The sequence below is a fragment of the Kogia breviceps genome, chromosome 3 (assembly GCF_026419965.1).
Source record: "Kogia breviceps isolate mKogBre1 chromosome 3, mKogBre1 haplotype 1, whole genome shotgun sequence".
Classification (NCBI taxonomy): Eukaryota; Metazoa; Chordata; class Mammalia; order Artiodactyla; family Physeteridae; genus Kogia; species Kogia breviceps.
In genome coordinates, this window is record NC_081312.1 from 154,981,247 (window position 1) to 155,005,137 (window position 23,891).

The 23,891-nt window shown below is 52.7% G+C and overlaps 1 protein-coding gene across 8 annotated transcripts in view; it reads right to left on the reverse strand.

The window, feature by feature from the left end:
* The window catches only part of ARNT2 (aryl hydrocarbon receptor nuclear translocator 2), a 202,780-nt gene that overhangs the window by 12,922 nt on the left and 165,967 nt on the right, over window positions 1-23,891 (reverse strand). For all 8 annotated transcript variants that reach the window (XM_059059151.2, XM_067030049.1, XM_067030048.1 and 5 more), the window contains exons 13-17: window positions 15,956-16,028; window positions 14,466-14,589; window positions 9,259-9,358; window positions 5,568-5,706; window positions 4,696-4,861 (exon numbers count right to left, since the gene is read on the reverse strand). In XM_059059151.2, the coding sequence (XP_058915134.1) occupies window positions 4,696-4,861; window positions 5,568-5,706; window positions 9,259-9,358; window positions 14,466-14,589; window positions 15,956-16,028 (602 nt within the window). The remainder of the gene's footprint in view (window positions 1-4,695; window positions 4,862-5,567; window positions 5,707-9,258; window positions 9,359-14,465; window positions 14,590-15,955; window positions 16,029-23,891) is intronic.

Here is a 23,891-nt window from a genome sequence, read left to right on the forward strand (position 1 = left end):
GGGCTGAGTTTTGGGGGCAGGACGTGGGGAGTAAGAGGGACAGGGTGTCTGCAAACATTTTGGGTTATTGAAATCCCCTCTCTCATAGAGCGTATCCTACCCTGCTTCCCTATCTCTATTTTTTTTTTTTAACATCTTTATTGGAGTATAACTGCTTTACAATGGTGTGTTAGTTGCTGCTTTACAACAAAGTGAATCAGTTATACATATACATATGTTCCCATATCTCCTCCCTCTTGCGTCTCCCTCCCTCCCTCGCTATCCCACCCCTCTAGGTGGTCACAAAGCACCGAGCTGATCTCCCTGTGCCATGCGGCTGCTTCCCACTAGCTATCTATTTTACGTTTGGTAGTGTATATATGTCCATGCCACTCTCTCACTTTGTCACAGCTTACCCTTCCCCCTCCCCATATCCTCAAGTCCATTCTCTAGTAGGTCTGTGTTTTATTCCCGTCCTACCTCTAGGCTCTTCATGACATTTTTTTTTCTTCTTAGATTCCATATATATGTGTTACCATATGGTATTTGTTTTTCTCTTTCTGACTTACTTCACTCTGTATGACAGACTCCAGGTCCATCCACTTCACTACAAATAACTCACTACAAATAACTCAGTTTCATTTCTTTTTATGGCTGAGTAATATTCCATTGCATATATGTGCCACATCTTCTTGATCCATTCTTCCCTATCTCTAATTATTCATCCTATTTCTCCCTGAAAGAATCTTCAGACATTTCTGGAATGACATATTCTTTCAATCTTCCTCTCCAAGGTAAATCTGCTAGGCCAGCTGTGACTTGTGTTATGCGGGAATGAGATACTTTAGCTACCTCTTCCTAAACTGAAAGGCATATGGGGAACAAATGAGAAGCAATGGACACGCTTGTGTCTGCCAACTTATTACATCAGGAAGCATGGTGGTTAAGACAATAATGTAAGTTAGCCCCAGGCCTGAAAAGGCATATATGCAGCCCTCGAGCCAAGTCAGGGAATGAAAGCCTGGCCTGCCACAGCACCTCTGAACCACCTTCATGGGGCAACTTGTCTGCCTGGCTCCCTGCATTTCTCCTAGCAACATGGTAATATCAACAAGCAGACGCCTGAGGGTAGTTGAAACAGAGGACTAACCAATTCAGGGATTCGCATCATATAAATCTTGGGCAGTTATCATCTGAATGCCTCCAAACTCGAAATCCACCCTTCTTTGCCCTGCTTTGCCCTGTGAAATGGGAACCGGACCCTGTAAACATTTCTCCTTTGCTAGCTGGTGCAATGTTAGGCTTTGTCAATAGAGGGAGCTGGAGAGACAGGCCGGGCACAGCAGAGGAAGTGGCTTGTCTTCTGGTTCGGGTGGCTTTTCTGCCCGGGCGTGTGTCTACCAGCAGCGTGCAGGAGGCCCAGGGGCACTCACTCTTCAGCAAGCATCCTCTATCACCCAGAGGGCTGCAGGCCAGCTCCACCCTGCTGGCGCTCTCCATGAAACCTCAGCCACCCGATGGGGGGCGGGGGGTGGGGGTGGAGGTGGAGTTCACTGGCTCTGGTCCACCTGCGCCCTCTAGCCAGTGTCTCTGCCAGCTGCCAGGCTGCTTCTGCAGACCTGCTGCAGCCCACAGCCTCTGGCAAGTTTGTTTGCCCCCAGTAGGTTGCGTGCCCTGTGGTGGATACACCTTCAACAAGGTAAGGCTTCATGGGGGGTGGTCTTCTTCAGGCTGCCTTGCTTGTAACCCTCAGGCCCAACCAACAGGCCCCGAAGTACAGCCGTCTCACCCACGCCCTCGCGGAGGCCCGGGGAAGCCGCTCAGATCTGCACCTACGGGGTCAGGGTATGTCCATTGCAAATGTAAGCACCACCAGCTGTTTTAATGGTTTCATATTTATTTAATAATTAATGAAACTGACCTTTTGCCGAGATTGCTCTGTTCCCTCCCCTCACCCACTCCCATCTGCTCTTCCCTGCACCCCCTCCCTCCGTGCTCTGGAGTAGCCATCGTCGTTAATAACACACCCCTCAGACCCTTTCCCTAATCATGCCCTCTCTCTTCTCTGACCATAACCGAAGCTGGCCCCCTCTCCTCCGCCAGGACTCCATGCCCTTGAAGCCCTCCGGAGCAGGAGCTGCTTGTTTTACCCAAACTCCACAGGTCCCGTGGTCCGTGCTCTCTCCAGGCCACCTCCACACCATGGCTCTCCACCCTGCTGTGAACTCTGACCCCTCTGCCTGGGCCTCCCCCGCCTGCACTGGGAGCTGCCCTCCAGGAGCCTTGCCTCACAGATGACTCTGGCGCCCACCCCGCTGAAGGTCCTCCTCCCCACCCCCAGCCTGAGCCTCCCTCCTCCCCCCAGCCTGAGCCTCCCTCCTCCTCAGCCTCCTGTCCCCACCTCATTGCTCCACCTGAGCTGGCTTCCAAACACACGCCAACTGTGTCCTTTCCCACTAAACTGCTAGTGTGAGGTTAACAAACGAGGTATTGATGGTAAGGCCCCGAGAAACTTCTCAGTCCTTATTTTCTCTATTTTACAGTCTCTTCCATGCACTCATTGAAAGGGTTCCAGCCCCTTTCTCATTAGTATAAATCAGGACGCATCCAATTCCCGCCTAATTCTAAGATACCCTGAACGATGGATTAGAGAGAGCGGCCAGGATAGGGTAGTGATGGGAGCACAGACTCAGATGGCACTACCTGGCTCCACAGGCATGATGCTACCACTGACCAGCCGTGAGGCCTTGGGTAGGTTATCTGACCTCACTGTGCCTCAGTTTACTTATCTGTGCAATGGGAATAATCATAGTTTCTCCCTCATAGGGCTACCATGAGCTTTAAGTGAACTCAAATGTGTAAAGTGCTGGGCACGTAGTAAGCATCTGGTAAGAGTGAGCTACTGTCATAATTATTATCGTTATCATCCGAGTGTGAGATAGCTGGACGGCAGCTGTAAAAATGGTTGCTGAGCCTGGACCCCGTTTGTGTGATCCTGTTCTTGGTCTTCAGGTTGTACTGTGGCCTCAGCCCCACGCTTTGTCCTTTCTGTGTTCCATCTCCATTTGCACTTCAGGGCCTAGCATTTGCTAAGTGGAGACCAGACAGATTCACAGAGCTAAAGGCCCTAGTCGTTGGGGCAGCGGGTGGCTTCCCCTCCTTTCTTGCTAGAGCCACACTGAGGTGGTTCTAGGCCTTACGGGGTGAGTGCCAGGTCTCCTCTGAGCCTCTCCTGACCCTCCTGCCTTCAGTAGACCTTGGCCGCTGCACCTCCAGCACTGGCCTGCCCGTCTCCCTGTTTCCATCAGTCGCCCCTGCCTCCGTGTCTGCACTGCTGGTCGGAACCGAGTCTCCTTCCCTCTGCTTCCAGGGCTCAGCCCAGGGCCTGGCACTCAGGAGGGCCTGGCACTCAGGAGGGCCTGGTGAGTAGGTCGGTGCCAGGTGGGTCCTGTGCTTCCAGGAAGGACTAGGTGCCTGCATGCCAAGTGTGCCAAGGCCTGCCTTCAGGACGAGACTGGGGGTGGGGGAGGGTGGGAGGTCTCTCCATATCCAGGTGAGGGAGCCGGATGCAGAGACTGCAGGGAGGTGGGAGTGCTTCTGGGAACCAGAGACTTCCAACCTCAGGGTGGGTCTACGTTGAAAGCAATTGCCTCAGGGCTTCTCCTTCCTGAAATAGGGCGCTGTGCTTCTAAACTCACGGAATAATCTGGCAAGAATATTTAAAGGCGGAATGTGAGAACCTGCTACAAGGAAATGGGATTCACGCTGAGGGGACGGCTGAGTCCAAGGGGGAGCGACAGATAAGGAGTCGGGAAATGCTGGGCCCCAAGACCTCGAGAGACCTCGGGCGGAGGGGGCCAGAAGTGCTGCTATTAGGGGTGGGGAAGGAGAGGGCGTGAGAGCAGCTGCCAACTCCAGGTACGGGCTGGGAACAAGGCACAGCTCCTTCCTAAGGCTGACGCGGCTGAAGGGGAAGCTTGCAACTCAAATGGAAATTCCGATGTTTGGGCTCTGCTTCGTGCTCCCTCCCCGGGGACAGCACTGCGGGAAGATGGGCAGCAGCTCAGGCTTCTTGCCAGCCCCACGGTCCCTTCTGAGCCCCTGCCACGTGCCACGGAACCCTGACCCTGGCAGACATGCTGAGGGGGTCCATTAAATACCTGCAGGGTGGGCAGCGGTAAGGGCTCCTGGGAAGTGCACTGCAGGGATGGTTACTTAACCCTTTATGGCCTGAGGTTGTGCAAACAAAGCTAGGTAAGATGTTCTCAGGTGCACAGGATCCCTCTTTTAATATTAAAAAGTGAACTTTACAGTGTTTACGATTCACACAATTTATTTACACAACTGGTCACCCCTGTAACCTATACTTTCTCTAGTCTTTTGAAATAGGACTACAGGGTTTTTGACTTGGGTGACCTAAAAGTTCTTGCAAGGGCCATAAAGGGTTAAAATAGCGTTCAGATGACATCAGCGCAAGGGAGTAGAGTCCCAGAGCCTTGAAAATGATAAAGTCAATCCACAAAGCCCAGGTCTAGGCAGCCAGTCTCTTAGGGACACGACTGGCCTCCAGATAGCCAGAGAGAAGAGGCGCTTGGAAATCTCCAGACCTGGTACCAGGATTCTGGGAGCTTGGGGCTCAGACCCCCAAAACTCAGAACGTTCAGAGAGCACCTTTGCTGATGCTCCCAGGCATTCTTTCCCTCCTTCCCCACCTACCGAACCCTGGAGTCCTGTTGGCAAGACTGGAGTAGGCGTTCCCGCTGGGCGAGGAGGTGGCTGGACTGGAGAGAGGGCTGTAGGAGGAGGGGTCGGCCGGGTAGGTGTGGCTTGTTCCAATCCCAAAGGGAGAAGACTGAGTCTTGCTGGACTGCGAGGGCATTGGCTGCAATTGGGATGAAGCACAGAGATGGAGAGCGTCAGCAGCAAGTCTCCCTGGCCCATGGCCTGGGCTGGTCACTGCCACCGCAGGGGCTGTCCCGCCCTGAGCTGGTAGTGGCTCTGAAGGCCCTCTGGGGCCTGCTGGGCACAGGGCCTGGGATCAGGCCGCTGTGTGCCGGCCCAAGAACCACAGCACTCGGCCCTGGATCTCTGGGGCAGGTCTGGCTGAAATTCATCCCCAGGGCTACAATGATCTAGGGCCTCTGCCTTCTGCTTATGGGACCTTGGCAAGGACTCCCTCAGTCCAGAGGACAACCGTCCTCACGGTGGCTACAGGGAGCCGCGTGTGTGTCCCAGCGCTGATGTTCTCACGCACTCCTGGGCCGGGGAAATGCAGGTCCAGAGTGGTGAGGGGCTCGCTCCTGATGGAGGACCTCTGTGCGCCCGCCCCTCCCCCAGGTTCCCCAGGACTTCGCCGGGACTGCCCGGAGAAAAGGCGGCTGAAACCAGACTCGCTCCCATTGCTGGGGACCCAGTTCTCAAAGTACCCTTAGGGTGGCCAGCGCTCCCGGGAGCCCGGCTGCGTTCGGGGTGGTCAGCTGCAGCTCAGGGTGCTGCCCCGTCTCGGAGCTGGGATGCAAAGCAAGCACAGCCCAGGGGCTCTGCACCCTCTGGGCCCCTGGGGGCAGTGCCCTCACCGACACCCATACCTGTCCGGGAAAGGGCGGCCGACTACCCGTCCACGCCACCTGACTCTGGTTTAGCTGCCGGGAGATTTGGGACATGTTCTGGCTCGTCGAGGAGGAGGACTGGATATCATTCACGCCAGGCACATGCACCACCGAAGAACTGCAAGGGAAGAAAATGCATTCGTCCTGGGGAGACGCCCCAGCTCCACGCGCCCTGTCCCGGGCCACCTCTCCCGCTCTCTCCCACCAGGGCAGTGCATCACTGGATCGAAGGCCCTCAGGGGGAGCCCCCGGTCTTCCTTCTCTCCCCCAGGGCTCCTTCAACCCACCACTGCTGCCTCTTTTTCCCCACAGGGTCTCCCCCTCACTCTCCTCTACGCAGCCCCAATCCCACCCCTCTGTGTCTCTTGCTTTCAATGGATGATTCCCAGGAAGAGAGCAGCTTCTTGGAATAAAAATCAGTCTTGGTGTTAACATGCTCTCTGTGCTCTGGTTAATTTGTTCCTTTGGGGCACCTATAAAGCTTAAGGATTCAGGAAATAGGCCACAGGCTTTCAGCGAAAAGAGCCTGTCAGTGGAAGCCTGTTGGGTGGGGCCTGGTCCTGTCTGCCCCCAGCCCAGCGCAAACTGCTGTTCACCTCTTTTGACCCTTCAGTGAATCTTCAGTTGAATCCAACGAGTCCTTAATAGACACCTGCTGTGTGTGTCACCCGTGTGCTCGCTGCCTGTCCTCCCGCAGGCTCAGTCCCTGACCACTGTCTCTGCCCCTAGGCCTGCGCTGGCTGCACTGCTAGGCACGGCTGCTGTGAGATTTTCCCAGTTCCGCCAATTATACGATAATCTGCTCATTACAGATAAGGAGAAGGGGGAAGACGTGCCTTTCGTTTCAGGCTCTTCCTCCTGCCTCCCCAGGGCCAGCTCCGCACAGGCAGAGTGCTGGGTGCCCATGAGCGAATCACGTGGGAAGAAGGGGAAGGCCTGGGTGGAGGTGGGTTTTCAGCCAGGTTTTAAAGAAAGGAAGGTTGTAGACCAGTAAAGAAGACCGGGTACCGTTTCACTAACTGTATTACAATATGTTTTCCATGCTATCCGGTCCCTCTTAAAATAGGGAGAACTCAAAGATGACAAGACATTCCTGCACTAACTGTGATCAAGGGGAACTTCATTCCCATCCCCCCGAAAGCACTTCCTCACTTAACACAGGACTCCTTTCCCATTCTCTCTCCTGATGAATGTGTGAGCTCAGAGGGCCTTTCCTGATCACTGTTCTCTGGGGCAGGGTGGCCCTCGGTGCCCTCACAGCACTGATTGGAGAGCTGGCAGTAGCCCTGTGGGTCCTAGGAAAGGTGCCCTGGCTACCGTACGCACAGGGCCCACAGGACCACAGCAGGACTTGGGCTGGGGACGTACTTAGGGATGTGCTGCCACAGCTGTGCCGTTCTGCTGGGGGCTCAGGGTCATTCATCCCATAGCCCTTCCCACTCAAACCAGCTCAGGCCCTGCAGATATATAGGAAACTGCCCATCCCACAGGTGTAAAGCCTCACGCGTTCTTTAATTATTATTTTTTAAATAAATTAATTTGATTTTTTTTTTTTTTTTTTTTTGGTTGCGTTGGGTCTTTGTTGCTGCATGCGGGCGTCTCATTGCCGTGGCTTCTCTTGTTGCAGAGCATGGGCTCTAGATCGCGGGCTCAGTAGTTGTGGCGCACGGGCTCAGTAGTTGTGGCGCACGGGCTCAGTTGCTCCGCGGCATGTGGGATCTTCCCGGCCCAGGGCTCGAACTCATGTCGCCTGCACTGGCAGGCGGATTCCTAACCACTGCGCCACCAGGGAAGCCCTCTTTAATTAATCCATCCATTCATCCTATAGACCAGTATCTAGTGAGGGCCTCCCCAGGGCCAGGCTCCACACGGGGGCTGGGGTCCCCCCGGACTCCTTCCTTACACAGCCGTCCAGACACCAGCCTGCCTTCCCTTCTCGGTAACAGCCCTCCACCCCGCCCTGCTCTTCTGTTTCTGTGACGACAGTCCACACGGGCACAGCACCTCCAGCTGGACCCTCTCACTCCTCCACTGCGCCCCCCACGCCCCTGCCACGCGAACTTTCTCCAGGACTCTGCTTCCTCAAGTCCCTCTTTTCCCACAAGTCATCAGCGATGGAGTCCAAACTCCCGGGTGTGGTATTCAAGGCCTCCGAGGTCTCATTCCGTTTCTCCCAGACTCGAGGTCTCCCCATCTCTCCTGCTTCCCGGGCTCCGCTCACCACATCCCCGATGGCTGGGTGCCCACCCTGGCAGCAGGTGGCCACCTGACTTTTGCTTCTGGGCTGCCCTCCCGCCCCCTGCCACGCTGCCTCGGGCTGTCCCTCCTCACCTCTGGCCTCTGCTCCGTCCCTGCTGCCCTCTGTCCAGACGGCAGTGGGGTGGGGGGCAGCAGCAAGTGTTATGAGGACTCGAACACGGGCCTGGGCTGGCACACAGCCTGGCACGGAACTACAACTGGTCACGGTGTGCTGAGTGCATGAGTAACACAGCAGCAGGGCAGAAGTCTGGAGCCTCGGCCAGCGCTCAGCAGAGCGGGGTGACCGGCAGGGATGGTGGCTCAGGAGCAGCTCACTGGGGGTTGTCGTCTTGTCCTCCTGTCCCCAGACCAAAGAGTTGCTGCCTGTGGCCAGGGTTCCCCAGAGACTCAGAACAGGTTGCAATCCAGCGAGGCCCAGCTGCAGGGGTGGTCAGAGCCACTCTGAGATTTCAGAGGCTGCTGTTCCAGGGCACAGTTGCTGAGCTACCTGCTGCTTCCCCAGGAGGTCTCTCCATGGACCAGTGTGGAAGCATGAGCCTCATCCCCTTAGAGAGGGCAGTCCCGGCCCGGACCTCTCCCTGGGGTGGCTGGTCCCACCTGCCCAGTCTTGGTCCCTGCCTGCATCTCATCTGGAAACTCAGCTCTGGCCAAGCCAGCCAGAGGTTGGGCTGTATGAGGAGCCCCATCCTCCTGGGCATGCATCTGAGATGCTTCTCCTAGAGAGTCTGGGGGCATCTGATGCTCACCTGAGCACCCACACACCCTCCCTGAATGCTGCGGGTCTCTCCTCGAGCCATTCTCCCCAGCCTGTGCTCCTGTCTCCCCGGCAGGCAGTGGAGCCAGGCTTTGCCTCTGGTGGTATTGTCATGGTGGTGCTGTCACAGCTTCCTCTGTGACCTACAAGAGGTCCCTGATGCTAAGAACCAAGCTGTGGGAAGGCCAGACACCCTGCTTGTACCTCCCATGAGTGGCCCTTTAGGCTGAGACCCCAGGCATATGGGCCAAGTTGTCCTCTCCCCTTTGGAGTTGGCCATGGCCTCAGAACCAGGGAACAGGGCACTTTCTGCTGCCTTGTCAGGTGTCCCCAGCTCTGCCCCATCTGGGTCCTGGTTAGAGGCCACCTCACTCCCTTCTCCCCGGCAGGCACTGCTACACAATGCAGTGGCTGGCACCTTGCGCATCTGAGATAGAGTAACTGACACCATGCAGTTACGGTGACTCAGCTAGGGCTCACAGGGCAGAACCTGAGCCACCGGACTCCTCAGCCTGGCCCAGACATGTGGATGTGTAAGCACGAAGTGAGGTTTGTAGTATCGGTTGCACACAGAGCCAAGCTCTGAGACCCAGGGCTTCACTGGGTAGGGGGGCCTCTTCCTGCCCTCTTGCCCTGCTGCCCACCCCCGCCAGGTACCTGAAGGCCTTTCCTGAGTGTCCCGGGGGAAATGGGCTTCCTTGGGAGTAGATCTGCTGAGTTCCTGCTGCAGAAGCTGAGCTCATCATCTTCTTCTCCGCTGGGAAAAGCAGAGCAAGGGTCACATTTGAGGAGTTCCTGCCCTACAGACCCCAGGGTAGGGAGCCCCGAGCACAGATGCAGGGGTGGCGTGCACAGGCAGGAGGGCATAGGGCCTGGGCAGCCCATCCCATCCCCATGCAGCCTGCCCCGCCCTGATCTCTGCAGCTGCTCTTGAGGGCCCCTGGCTGTTCCCTGAAGCCTCAGCTGGGCCACAAGCTGTAAGGCAGGCTCTTTTCGAGAGTCAAGAGTCAGGAAGATGAAAAGAACTTAAGAAGGTTCTTCCTCAGACAGTATTTTACGGAGTTCTTCTCACCTGGGGTGGGTATGATGCCTCTCATTTTTTTTTTTTTTTAAGACTTTTTTGATGTGGATCATTTTTTTTAAAAAGTCTACTGAATTTGTTACAATATTGCTTCTGTGTTATGTTTTGGTTTCTTAGCCGCAAGTCACGTGGGATCTTTTTAAAATTATTATATGTTTGTGCTTTTTTTGTGGGGGCCGCACTGGGTCTTCGTTGCTGCGCGCAGGCTTTCTCTAGTTGCGGCGAGCGGGGGCTACTCTTCGTTGCGGTGCGCAGGCTTCTCATTGCGGTGGCTTCTCTTGTTGCAGAGCACGGGCTCTAGGCGCGCAGGGTCAGTTGCTCCGCAGCATGTGGGATCTTCTTGGACCAGGGATCGAAGCCGTGTCCCCTGAACCGGCAGGCAGATTCTTAACCACTGGACCACAAGGGAAGTCTGCCATGTGGGATCATAGCTCCTCGACCAGGGATCGAACCTGCACCCCCTGCACTGGAAGGCGAAGACCTAACCACTGGACCGCTAAGGAATTCCCGATACCTCTCATTTTATGCGTGAGACAGTGCAGAGCCATGGTTAAGAGGACAGGCTCTAACGTCCAGCTCTGCCCTATTTATCGGGGGTGTGGCCTTGGACATGTTATTTAACCTCCTCCTGTCTCCATTTCCCCAAGTGAAAGATGGTGGTGATAATAACAGTAGCTTCCTCATAGGGCTGTGGTGGGAATTCAATGAATTAGCATAAGTTAAGTGCTTAGAACAGGGGCCAGCATCAGAGCCAACAGCATTTAAATGTTTGCTATCACCTGCTAGTGAGGAAACTGAGGCTCAGTTTGTCCAAGCTCGCAAGCCAGTGAAGGAGGACTCAGGGCTTGAATCCAAGTCCAGCACCCCTCCCACTGGCCCAGAACCCTGCCTGACCCCGCTGCCCTAACCCAGCCTGACCTGTGTTCCTTACCCTTCCACGAGGGTTTCTTTGAGAGGCCAAGCTCCTCATACAAGTGAAAACACTCAGGCCCAGCCAAGATGCGTAATAGTGGATGCTTTTCTGCCACCACGGAGTGCTAATGTAGAAAACTTAGCTCCGCAGTCTCTCCCACACAGAGAGGCTGAAGAAATGGGCTCAAATCCCAGCTGGCCTGTTAGATCTTAACACGAGGAAGAGGGTGGTAGTTTGAGAAACAGGAGTGGGAAAAGGAGCCTTCTCACTCCCTCTGGTAATTGGGGGTCCAGGGCTCTCAGAAGCACCCTCCCTATTTCCCTAGAATCTCAAAATGCCTACGCATCTTATTCCTATAGACCCTAACATCCCTGCTTGCAACAAGATCTTGGAATAAAGGATATAAAGGTGAGTTACATGGCAATTATTTTGTGCCTGGACAGACCCCAGTCTGCACCTGCAGACAGTCTGCACCTGTCTCTGGCTTGCTGGTGGGGGGCTGGGTGGAGCGGGTGGATCCTCCATTGAGTGGGCGTGAGAAGTGATGGACGCTCAGGCTCACGGGCTTGGGGCCCAGAGAGCTGGCTTCAGGGGCCATGTGACAAATCGCCCACGTGTGTCAACAAACCTCTGTGACGTTTTGAGAAACCGGAGGCACTGAGCAGTTTTCCTGGTCCATTTTCTTTTACTGCAGTGACGGGGTGCTCATTGGGAAATCCTTACAGGATGGAAAGAGATCAGACTCTTGGGTGTATATTTCTAACCCAATCATAAAGTCTTGGATCTTGGAGAGAAAGAGGTGAGGCTAAAAGTTGCATGAGTTAGGAAGACTTCTGGACTTCTCTTGACTATAAACAAGCCACTTTTTCTCAAGTAATTAAGGTTTTTCGGCAGTTGATTAAATAAGAAACATTTGTTTTCTAAATGCTCCAGAACATCTGTGGGGTACAAAATTACATCTACCTATCTATATATAACTTAATATATATATACATAAAATTATTCAGTCTTCTATATCTTTATTATTTTGATCTACATGATTTGCTAGAGATGAAGAAAGGCATATTGAAATCTTCTGCTATAATCTGGCTTTGTCAGGATATCTTGTGTTTCAAACTATTTTTGGATTTCACATTTCATTGTTCATGACATTTATATCTTCATTTTAGGTTCCGTCTTTTACCTGTATACAATAAGCTTCTTTCTCTGCTTTCCTCCCTGGTTTTGGAGAGCATCATCACCATCTGCTCTTTCTGGTTACATAGTTTCATTTCATCTTGTTTTGGTTATATCATATTTTGGCACCACACTCTTCAAGAATTATCAATCACAAGCCCTTGGGCATCAACTTATTTCATTACTCGTGCTATTCATATTTTCTTGCTCTCTCTATTTTTCTCCTGAGAGTTTTGCAAGTTGCTAACAATTTCCTTGTCTTTTCTTGGAAGTGGTTTGGAGGCGAGACCTCTTTCCTGCCATCTTTTTTTTTTTTTTTCCATCCATTAGTGGTTATGTTTAAACATACTTGAAGTTATATGTCAGAGATAAAATAATATAGACCGATGAGAAATTTCTGTTTCTAGTCCCCTGATCCAAAGTATGTATCTTTGCTGAATTGACTCTGGTTTTTATTTATTTTTAAATATCTTTTTTATCTTCTAACAATGTTATATTAATTCCAGGTGTCATTAGTTTCACTTTTTCATCGCTACTTCTTTTCCAACCTATCACTTCCATTCTTGTGTTCCATATTTTGATTCATTTCACAAAAAGCACAGTCTTCTGCAAGTAATTTTTTTCCAGGAAGTACAAGTAGATGTGCATGTCCGAGAAGGTCTTTCTGTTGCTTTTTCATATAGGAAAGCAGCTTGGTTGGTGGAAATACTTTTGGATTACATATTTTCCCTCCCTTCTTTTTTCTTTTCTGTTAATTTTTTTTTCTATTTTGTCATCTTTATGGGAAAAGGTCTATGTTCGTATAATATTAAAATTTCAAATGGGTTTCCCAGAAATGCTGTGGGTATCTGACCAAATATTTCAGGCTTATCTGAGAGGAAGAGGACCTTTTGCTATTGCTTCCTCTTGCTGGATGAAATTACGTTTCTCTATAAAAGTCGAGGAAATACCGCTGTGGGTGGGTGGCACGTCTGGATGGCCGGTGGGAACCACCAGAGGGGAGCCTCCCTGTCATGCTAACAGGTCTGTTCTCTGTTAGCGGCTGGGCACCTGCTGCTCTCAGTTCAGGCAGCTCCAGCGCGCTCCCTACTTTCCTAGCATCTGGTTCACAGCCACGTGGGCACGAGGGCTGGGGTCTTCCACTGCAGGTGCTGGCAGCAGGAGGCCTGAGATCTGCTCTTTCCCAGATGCCCGGGGCCTCTCTGTCCTCCCTGTGGCCCGTGCTGGCCCCAGTTCCTTAGTCCTAGGAGGATGCTAATGGGGGTCCCCTCCCATTACTACGTTCCTCACGCTTCCATGGCGTGAGTTGGCCGGTTTCTCCCTTCAGTTGATCCCGATTACACTGTATCTCACAGATCACGTGAAAATGGAATCTTTTCCCTGAATTTTGGAACTGACAAAGACATTTCCAAGTTTTATACGTTGCTGATCTTAGCGGCAGTCTGAGTGGGCGAGTGAGGCAGCTGCACACATGGGTTCCACGTGACACCTGAACTTTGAACGCCACCATTTTCTTTTTTAAAAAAATTTCTTATACCATTTTATATTTTATTATTTATTTATTTGTTTTTGGCCATCCCTCGCAGCATGTGGGATCTTAGCTCTCCAACCAGGGATTGAACCCGAGTCTCCTGCAGTGGAGGCACAGAGTCTTAACCACTGGACCGCCAGCGAAGTCCCAAGAATGGCGCCATTTTCTCTAACTGCAGTGCTAATACAGGGGAGCACCCCAGTGACCACCATGAAGGATGAGCCGTGGACCACCCATACAATGGAACACTACGCAGGCGGTAAATACGATTTAGACCATTTAATAATCTAGAAAGACGTTCATAATAAATTGTCATGTGAAAAAGTAAGCTACCAAACAGCAGGAGCTCTATTTTGTGTATAAAAAGATTTCATATGTGTAGAAAAAGACACAAAGGACGACCTTTAAAAAGTTAAAAAAGATTAAATATGGGTGGTAGGATACTGGATAATTTTTATTTTCCATTTTACTGCATATTTTTATTTTAAAATGCAGTCCTCTCTGCATTAGAGATTAAGTTGAGATTCTTTTTTTAAAATAAATTTATTTATTTTTCGCTGTGTTGGGTCTTTGTTGCTGCGTGGGCTTTCTCTAGTTGTGGCGAGTGGGGGCTACTCTTGTTTGCAGTGCGCGGGCTTCTCACTCTGGTGGATTCTCTTGTGGAGCACGGGCTCTAGGAGTGCGGGCTTCAGTAGTTGTGGCTCGCGGGCTCTAGAGCACAGGCTCAGTAGTTGTGGCGCACGGCATGTGGGATCTTCCCAGACCAGGGCTCCAACCCCTGCCCCCTGCATTGGCAGGCAGATTCTTAACCACTGCACCACCAGGGAAGTCCCAAGAGATTTTTTTTTTTGTTTATAGGGACATGTCTTTGTCTTGATAAAACTAAATTCTACCATGATTAATAGAGCTCATTTATTCCAATTCCTCAACTTTTGAAGATGAGATGTCAGTCAGAGGCCCCAGGTTGGTTGCCCCAGGTAATAGGTAAATGAGAGGCGAGGCCAGCAGTAGAGAGGATGCACTGGGACCCCTGTATTTGGTGCTACTTTTCTACCCTGTAGAAGTCGCTGTAAATTCACCCTCAAGGGTGGCTGCCTCCAAATGGCTGGACAGCCACTATAAACCCCACAATCTCACAACCTCAGCATCCTTTGGAAACTTACATGCACTGATTCCTGCAAACATCTCGGCAAACCGTGGATCTCTTTCCTGGGAAAAGATTGAGTCTGCTTTTTCCACAGACTTCCCGGCCTCGTGAACCCCGGCTGGTAGGTTGGAGACAGGAACCTGTTTTCACATGAAAACACAAGAGCATCCTGCGTGTAAGGTGCAGAACAAACGTTCCCGATGGTCACCTGTTTGCCTTCACCAGATCTCCCTCCCTCCGAATTGCTGGCATTTCAGCCTTCAGTGTCGTGTAGGGCAGGAGCTTTTCTGTACATGGAAGCCGAGAACAGACGGGCGGGGGTGTGAATGAGAGGTCACAGAAAGGTCACCGGAGCCCCACTGATCACTTGGAGAGAGATAAATAAAAATTATCAACCTAGTCTAAATCTCAGGAAAAGTGAACAGAAAGTTTAATTGGAGAAAGAGGCCAAATACCAACACAAGCTGTGGTTTCTCCCGCAGGGGGGCCTGGGGAGATAGAGAAGGAAAGGGGACAGGGCAGTGAAGTGGGAGACACAGGCTGTGACCGGACAAGTGTGCTGAGAACAGAGGGGCTCAGACTAAAGGCAGGAGAAGCACCGAGGAGGCTGCAGGGCTGACACAGTTCAAAGCCGTGCTGGCTTAGGCTTAGGGTTAGGCTTAGGCTTAGGGTTAGACTTAGGCTTAGGGTTAGGTTTAGGCTTAGGGTTAGGGTTAGGGTTAGGCTTAGGCTTAGGGTTAGTTCCCACACAGCCTCTGCATCTCAGTATCAGTAAGTCCCCTACATACGAACGAGTTCCGTTCCGAGAGCGTGTTCGTAAGTCCAATTTGTTCGTAAGTCCAACAAAGTTAGCCTAGGTCCCCAACTAACACAATTGGCTCTATAGTACTGCACCGGAATAGGTTTAATCATACTTTTCACACAAATACTACATAAAAAACAAACAAAACAAAAGAAGACCTTTTAAATCTTATAGTACAGTACCTTGAAAAGTACAGTAGTACTTTTACAGTAGCTACATCACTGCTGCTTTTACGCTTGCTTCCGGATATCCTGGGCTTGAAATAAGGATACTGTACTACTGTACTCTCTACAGTACTGTACAGTAAGGTACACAAAAGCACAGTCACTTGTAGAGGACGCACGCAGGTGACAATGTACGCCAGACACGGGAGCTAACTTCTGTGACTGGACGTGCGAACGCACGTTCTCATCTTTGAAAGCTCGCTGCTTGAAGGTTTGTATGTAGGGCACTTACTGTGCTGGCTGACCGCGGCTCCTAGCGCTTCCTGTTTTACACTCTTCATGGCTCGGCTCGGCTCTGCATGGAAGAGTCACAGCCAACCCCCCGCCCCACTCCGGGGACCAAAATGCTTTTTGCAGGGTGTGGGTAGAGGGAGAGACAGCATCTCGTGAGCTGAGGGGCTCAAGCTAAGGATAGGATTTAGTCCGCAGTCCTTTGGTTGGAGACAGTTCCAACTGGGAAAGCATTTTCCAGAAATTCACCTGCGGTAAGTCGTAGGATGACAGCCCGTCTCTCTGGTGCACCTCCAATTCCGCCTGCTGCTGCTGAAGCTGCCTGGGAAACAAGGAGTCAGCAGTCACGAAGAACAGAAGTGGTGCTGACGGGGCGGGGCCACAACTGTCCCCACTCCCCAGAGGCACAGAGGGCAATGCCCGATGGCTCTCTAAACTGTTCTCAGTTATGACTGATTTCATTATGTTTATGTCCCAAATCGAGACCCCAAGCCTCGTCTTTTAAGTGTAGGCTGCCAATATTTAGGAAATAAGTTTTGATTTATGACTTCATTTTATGCAGGGTAAAAGACACCAACACCAAAAGAGAAAAAAATTTAAGGCAAAATTCAGAAAAGCTCAACGATGCTGTTGGCTTCAGCCAACACTTGCTTCCCTGTAAGCTGGCAGGAGGTGACATCATCCCATCCAAGTCTCACGGTAAATTTTCACAGTGGTTACTTTACCCCACATTAAAATTAAGAGACGGAAGTCGAAAGAGGCCAAGCGGTTGTCCCAGTTGGCTGACCAGCAAGTGCCTGTGACATGACAGAGCCAGGATCTGACCTCACGCGTCTGACCCGTCTTGCTCTGCTCTCTGCAAGGTACCGGGATGCTTGACTTGGGAAAGAAAAAGACTCCTTAGAGGGAATGGTTGCTTGACGTTTTAAAGTATGGAAGCTGGGTTACTTTCAAGGCACAGTGAGTCCTGCAGCTCAGAGCCTAAAAAAGGGGCAGGATGACCCTTAAACACCAACAAGGATGTCAGGCAAAAACTTACTGGCAAACTACTGACAAAAATCAGTCCCCCACCCTTGCCCGTGCATCAGTTTAAAGGACACGAACAGACCATTCAAGCATAAACAAACATGTAATATGCAATATGTATACATATAACATGTATATACATATAACAAGCAAGTAATTAGGGAAATATTTTCACCACTAAAATAAGCAAAATAAGTGCAAATTAAAATAAACTTGAAGTATAATTTTTCACCTACTAAGGTGGTAAAAACATGCTTTAGTGTGGTGGCTCGGTGTTGAAACCACCCCGCTCACACTCTGTAGGAGAAGCGTGTGTGGACGCAATCTTCTTGGAAAGCAGCACGGCGACCACGTTAGGAGGTACGGCCAGGGTCACACCCTTCCCTTCCAGGTGGCCCCCCTGCTGCTGGGGTTTCTGCTACGGAAATGATTCAGGGGCAGGCAACAAGAGCTATCTACGCAAAGCTGGCTATAATAGGGGAGTGGCTTGGTAAACTACGTATATTAATTTGCGGAGGAAATCCTCCACGGTCACCCACAGCGGCCCCTGTGAAGACTATCTGGAAACACCAGAAGGTGTGATAAGAGTGTGTGGAAAAGTTCAGCACGAAATGTTATGGACGCTATGATTACGGCTACAAACGATATGTCCTGTGTGGGTGAACAGGATTTGGAACATGGAAAAAAATACCTTAAGTGCTTGTATTAATTGGACAGATTTTCATTTTCACTATTTCACTATTTTAAGGCAAGAATGATCCTAGGGGGTCCCTTTGTACATCTTTGGACATCAAGCTTTTCTCATCCCTGGCCACGCCCTGGACAGGGAGGTAGCAGGACCCCTGGAGGGACGGCTCACAGATTCCCCCCCCCCACCGCCTTCACTCGGGGTGTGAGGTGCACGGAGAGCTCACTAGACCCTCCACGGGGAGGAACGGAGGGGTAGGCTGGTGTGGACTGGCTCAGTCAGGGGAGCAGGTCCCTGCAGAGGGACCACTGTGAGCTCGCAGAGGGTAACCGCAACCTGAAGCAGCAACCGAGGATCTGGAGGGCCCCCCTGGGAGGAGCGGTGTAGCTGGGCCAGGGGGAGGGCAAAGACGCCGGCATCCACTGGGCATCCGCCCCAGCCCTCTGCTACGGCTCTGCACTCACGCAACTCACGTTAGCCTCACCGTGAGCTAACCCTGGAGGTAGATGTTTTAGAAACTCCCTTTACAAGTGGGGAAACTGAGGCCCAGAGAGGCTACCGGGCTGCAGAGACTGCACAGCACTCTTGGAAGGGGTGATCAAAGAGGGTGTAGGGAAATGGTTACTTGGCAGGTGTGGGGCAGTGGTAAGGGAGACTCGGCTTGGATACTGAAGAACCCCCGGGGTGGCGGCAGTGGGGGGAAGCCCAAGTTCCCCCCGGGCTGCAGGGGTAGGGGGAGCCGGCAGGGATCAGCTGCCCGATGACGGATGCAGCCTCCGCTCGCCTTGGGAGGTGGCCGGCCTCCTCTCCCCCCACTGTCTGTAGCCTGTCCCTCCACTGGCCGGACAACTGGAAACCCTCTCGTTCCTGTCCACAGAGTTCAACGTTGGCCCTCCCCGGGCACATATCAGGGCAGAGGGTGGAAACAAGGTCTCAAAGGGCAAACACGAACGTCAACACAACCGCCAGGCTGGTAGGTGGTGAAGACTGAGAAAGAAGAGACTTTCTAACTCCGAGCGCAGAAGCATTCCTTTTACTGACAATTCTCAGCAACTAGGAACGGAATGAACAGAGGGGATCTGGTCCCCGGCTCCCCAGCTGGATCGGTCCCTGGTGTTGATATATCATCTCAGACGGGCCACTGGCCAGTCTCTGCCCGACCGCCACGGTCCTGGGGGGCTTGCTACTTTCCGAGGCAGCCCTGCTCCATCCGTAGACAGAAACGATACAAGAAGTCTGTCCCCCAGACAGCCCAAATCTACCTTCCTACAACTCCCAGTTTGAGTTCCAACTCTGCCCTGGAGAAACACAAAATAAATTGAATTGTGTTTCTCAACTCTTTTTCTCAGCATTCAAAGAGGTGTACGGTCCGAACACCATCCACTCCTCCAGCCGTGCCTTTCGCTTGGTGCCCCTGGCGTGTGTGTCCCCTGTAAGGGAAGACATCCTAGAAAAGGACCCCAGTTGGAGGACCCAGGGACTAGGTTAGTTGGAACTAAGCCTGGGTGATCCATGTCTTCGGTGAAGTGTGCTGAAATATCTACGCCGAGCTCTGTGCCAGGCACTGGAGGACAGATGATGACTCAGAACCTGTGTGGTCCCGCCCTTGGGGAGCTGACAGCCTCCGGAGGAAAACAGACAAGTTGGCAAAAGCAATTGCAGTACGTTGACTTAAGGCCACGACACGGGAAGAATGAGGTTCTGTCTGAGCACGCAGAATATCTTCCCACCTTGGTGTGAGAGCCCAGGGAAAAGGTTAACAATAAAACCAGCATCCTGAGGTTGCCCACCAGGCAGTCTAAGCCTATGCTTGTAACACCAGGAAACAGGAGCACTGAAAATAACTTTCCAAAAAATGGATATTTCAAAAACATTTTAAAGAATCGATACAATCATCAATAGAAAAATCACAACTTTCTATATTTTCTTAGTCTTACTTGACAGTTCTGTTTTGTTTGATTTTGATTTACATCTTGAGGGCACCCTCATCTTTCATTTGCAGGGCCTCTAAAATCTGAGTGTAGTACCCAGAGCCAGTACTTCGCTACTGTTTTCACATCTCTGCAAAAGTCCCATTTTACAGGTAAAGAAACTGAGGCTCAGTGACACAGGTCTGTGTGGTGCACACAGGACTCAAAGCCAAGTCTGTCTGGTTGCAGACCCCGCGCTCTGTCCCACAGGTGTAACAGGAACCGTCATGTCACGCCTCCCATTCCAGAGCTGTGGGCCCCACAAGACACCGCCTTGGGCCACCAGGTGGGAGAGAAAAAAAGACCCGTGCTTTGGGATTTTTGGAGCAGTGAGCTCCCCTGCATGGCGGGAATCTGTGGACCACCCTTTCTTCCTTTCACAAGTTTCCCAGGGCCCAACCTTCAAGCCACAAGCAATTTTCCAAGAAATAATGACCACTTCTACCTTGTGGCTCAGCCTCGGTGTCCAGCCCAAGCACAGAATCTTGGTGAGTGGGCAGTTGTGCTGCTGTGCCTGGGGCCTGGCCGTGGGGTGAACAGGGCAGAAACCCAGACCTCTCCACTCACCCTGCTGTGTACCCTGGGGCCGGTCTGCGATGCAGGGAAGATGGGCTCCTAATTTGCACTGAAGTGTGGTCAGGGCCTGAGGTGTTACGATGGGAGTTTGTTCTCAGCTCTGTTGCTCTGGGGGCTCTGAGACCACAGAAAGCAACTTTCACCGTAGAAGGAAAATAAAGTCTCAGGCTTGGCTGGCCAATCCCAAGGATCCTAACCTCACTCCCCCTGTGGTCCGGACATCAGATTCTCTGTCCTGGCCTTTGGTTTCCGCTTCCGTAGCCGAGTGCATGGGGAAGAAATGCTGACCTGCAGGCCGCCCCATCCTGAGAAGAGGCCAAAGGAGCTTTCTCGGACATTTCACGGCAACGGAATAAAAATAAACCTTGGTGTGCTTGCAAATTCCAGAGAGGGAGAGACACGGCAGCTCGGCTGCAGGCTGACTGACAGTGCACGGGAGGGACCTGAGGGAACCGGGATCCCATTGCTCCCGACCGCTGCCCCCTGCCCCCCGCCCATTAGCTGGGGGACTAGAGCTGATGATTAGAAACCAGACGCATCAGGCCCAGGCTTCCTGTCAGTGTGACCTCCCTGCAATGGGAAGGCACAGGATGTTGGGCAGATGCTGTCAATTTATCTCTGACGCTCCCAGAATGGAGGTTCTTACTCAGCCCGAGTAAGTGAGCAACCAGCCATTGGAGGGCATTCGGGGGCAGCGTGCGATCGCACCCCTGGGAGTAACCGGAATCCAGCTTGGAGCCATCTCGGGGCTGGGCAAGCTCAGCTGACCAGAGCGAGGCTAATAATACCCTCCATTGATTGAGTGCCGTCTGCATGCCCATTGTGAAGGACTCTGGGTGCCTGTCAAGGGGTTTGGCACTGTTCTGATCAGGGACAGGGCGCAGTGTGAGCGTGGTTTTAGAGAGATGGCGTCTGGGGCTGGATGGGAGGCAGGAGGAACCGGTCAGGAAGGAGGACGGATGCTCACCCAGGAGACGGCAAAGGCCTGGATGGGGTCACCGGAGAAGGGGCAGAGGAGAAGGAGGGCCAGAGAGGAACCCAGACGGAAACTGTGGGCCCCGGTTCTCTGCCAGGTTGTCTGCTGCAGGTGGATGAGAGGGCAGGACCCAAGAGAAGTCCCAGGATGGGGCTTGTTGACAGGGTGTTTTGGCCCCTTCCTCTTCTCTAAGTTCTGCAGAGACCAGGAATGACACCTTCCTTATAGGTCTTCTTTGCTTCCTTTTACTCCCTGCTCCCACGACCTCCCAACTACCGGCCAGGTGGGCTGGGCCCGAGACAGCCGACCCTGAAGACGTGGGGATGGACGGCGGGCCCTGAGACGCCCACCGTGACTATGGGCGTGGTGGGGTTTCAGGGACCCACATACACAGGCACAACACGCAGCTGTGGTTATGAAGACCCACAGTGACTCTGTAAGGGGCCGTCACACAAACAGGGCTCAAACCCAGCAGAGGCAAAGGGATGCCTTTGGTCCCCGCTAAGGAAAGCACGGCACCTGGGTCGTGCGAATGACTCCTGCACCAAGACGCCCACGGCTTGTCTACCTGAAACAGTGTCGATCCCTAGACACTAAGACGTGGGCACGTTTCAAAGTTGTGCCACCAGTGTGTGACATGGGAGTCTGCGTTTTCTGGACTTCGTTCCATTTTCCTGCAGCAACGTGACAGGAAAATAGGCAAGGGTGACAAAGAGGCCTTCTTTTCGGCAGCTTCAGATGCTAACCATTAACACTCCATTTCCCTGGGAAGTTTCTTTTGGATGCTCCTGACTGAAAGCAACTGGGTTTGCAACTCCCCCGCACCCCGCAAGCACAGAGCACGTAAGGACCTTTCCATAACGAGTCTGCCTACCGCTGGCGACATTTAGCCACAAATCTGAAGCAGGGCAGACAGTTCTCGTTACAGTTTTCACTGCCCTCTACTGTCCACAGTAAACATTTCCTACCATCTTCACCCACAGAAGACCTTTTGGTCCAGCAGACAGTAGTTCAGGCCTCTGCTGAGGGAGATCGGCACCCCATCTAACCTCAGTGAGCCGCCAGGAGCAATCGTCCTGAGAAGAGAGGTAGGGACAGCCCTGGGGACAGAATGTTCTGTTTTGTCAACGACATCTGGCTTCCAGGAAAATAAATCCAAACCCCTGCCTGTGATTGCTTTTAGGAGGAAGGGCTTCACTTTCCTTCCAGGCTCCGCTGCAGCGCTACCTGCTGGGGATGCTTTCTCGGAGGCCCTGTGTGGAAGCGTGAATTCTCTGTCTCCCCTGTGCCCTCGTGACGGCGTTTTTACCTGTCCCTCCCTCCTGCTGCCTCCTTCTCACGCTCTCCACGTGATGGGAGCCTTCCGGGGGGCGGGGGCGGGGTGGTGGTGCTGCAGAGACCAGTACAGAGGCATCCTGAGCTTACTGGACGCCTGGCACAGTGTTCAGTGACTACCCACTGCGTTGAACTGAGTCACAACAAGGCACGCGACCGTGACGGCTGAGGCTTGTATTCGTGTTAGAAGTGAATGAATGGTGAAAAAGGTAAAACTACCAAAAACCCAAAAAAAGGGAGCTTCAGTCTGTTCTTCTGCCCTAAGTCTAGAGGACCCTGCCCGGTCCCCAGCCTGGGACCATGCTCTTTACTGCAGAGGGAGGCCTGCATTTGAGCAGCTTCAGTGACAGGTGGGCTGTTCCCGCCACCCCCTCAGAGGTTCTCTCGCAGCAAACCACAGACATCAGGCACCACACACGCAGCAGGCGTGGGGCAGGAAGGCAGGCGGGGATGAACGGAAGAGAAGAGGGACAGGCTCATAGCAGGAGGCACCTTGCACTAAGAGCCAGTCAACAGGTGACATCAAGAGGGTGAAAGTTCTAGGAGAGTGCCCAGGGCTCGGAACGCGCGGCCGGCTTGCCCGTTTCCACGGCTTCGGGCACAGGCAGCCGGCGGGGCTGGACAAGGGCCGGACCAGGCAGGGGGAGCCTGCAGATGAGCTGTGGCTTGAACAGATGCCGAGCAGGTCTGTTGCTCTCCCGCTCACTTCAGCCTCATCCCCTGGGGCTGCCACCGCCCGTCCCTGGCTCCAGGTCAATGAGCACACCTGTTACCTTCATGCTAGGAGCTCCTGGAGCTCAGGCCTGTGTCTCACCTCCACACCCCCTCTGCGGAACGAAGAAGGAGCCATGGGATCCTGAGCCCTGCCCGCCTGACTCTTCCTCCTGTTTCTTGAGATTCACTATTTTCCCCAAGGCCAGGGCGGGACATAGGCCTGGCACTAGCAGGTGCCGCTCGGCTCCCTCTCCTGCCCAGGTCGGGGGAAGTGGGTGAAGCAAAAGCCCCTCCACTGGACTGAGTTTACCAAGCAGTGACTAGACAAAGTCAGTTATTAAAACATAATAATGTTATCTTTTTGCATACCTGGATCTACTGCTATATTTACTCCTGTTAGTCTCACCACCAGCAAAGTCCTGACTAGAATATGGAGGTATAAGAAGAATCAGAATCAAGTAAGCCAAGGGATAAGATGTAAAGAAAGAGGAGTCGGGACTTCCCTGGTGGCGCAGTGGTTAAGAATCTGCCTGCCAATTCAGGGGAGTTGGGTTTGAGCCCTGGTGCGGGAAGATACCACATGCCACAGAGCAACGAAGCCCATGCACCACAACTACTGAGCCCACGCGCCACAACTACTGAGCCTGTGCTCTATAGCCCATGAGCCACAGCTACTGAGCCCATGAGCCACAACTCCTGAGCCTGCGCTCTAGAGCCCGTGAGCCACAGCTACTGAGCCCATGCGCCACAACTCCTGAGCCTGCACTCTAGAGCCTGCGAGCCACAACTACTGAGCCCATGCACCGCAACTACTGAGCCTTCACTCTAGAGCCTGTGAGCCACAACTACTGAAGCCCATGCGCCTAGAGCCTGCGCTCTGTAACGGAAAGCCACGACAAT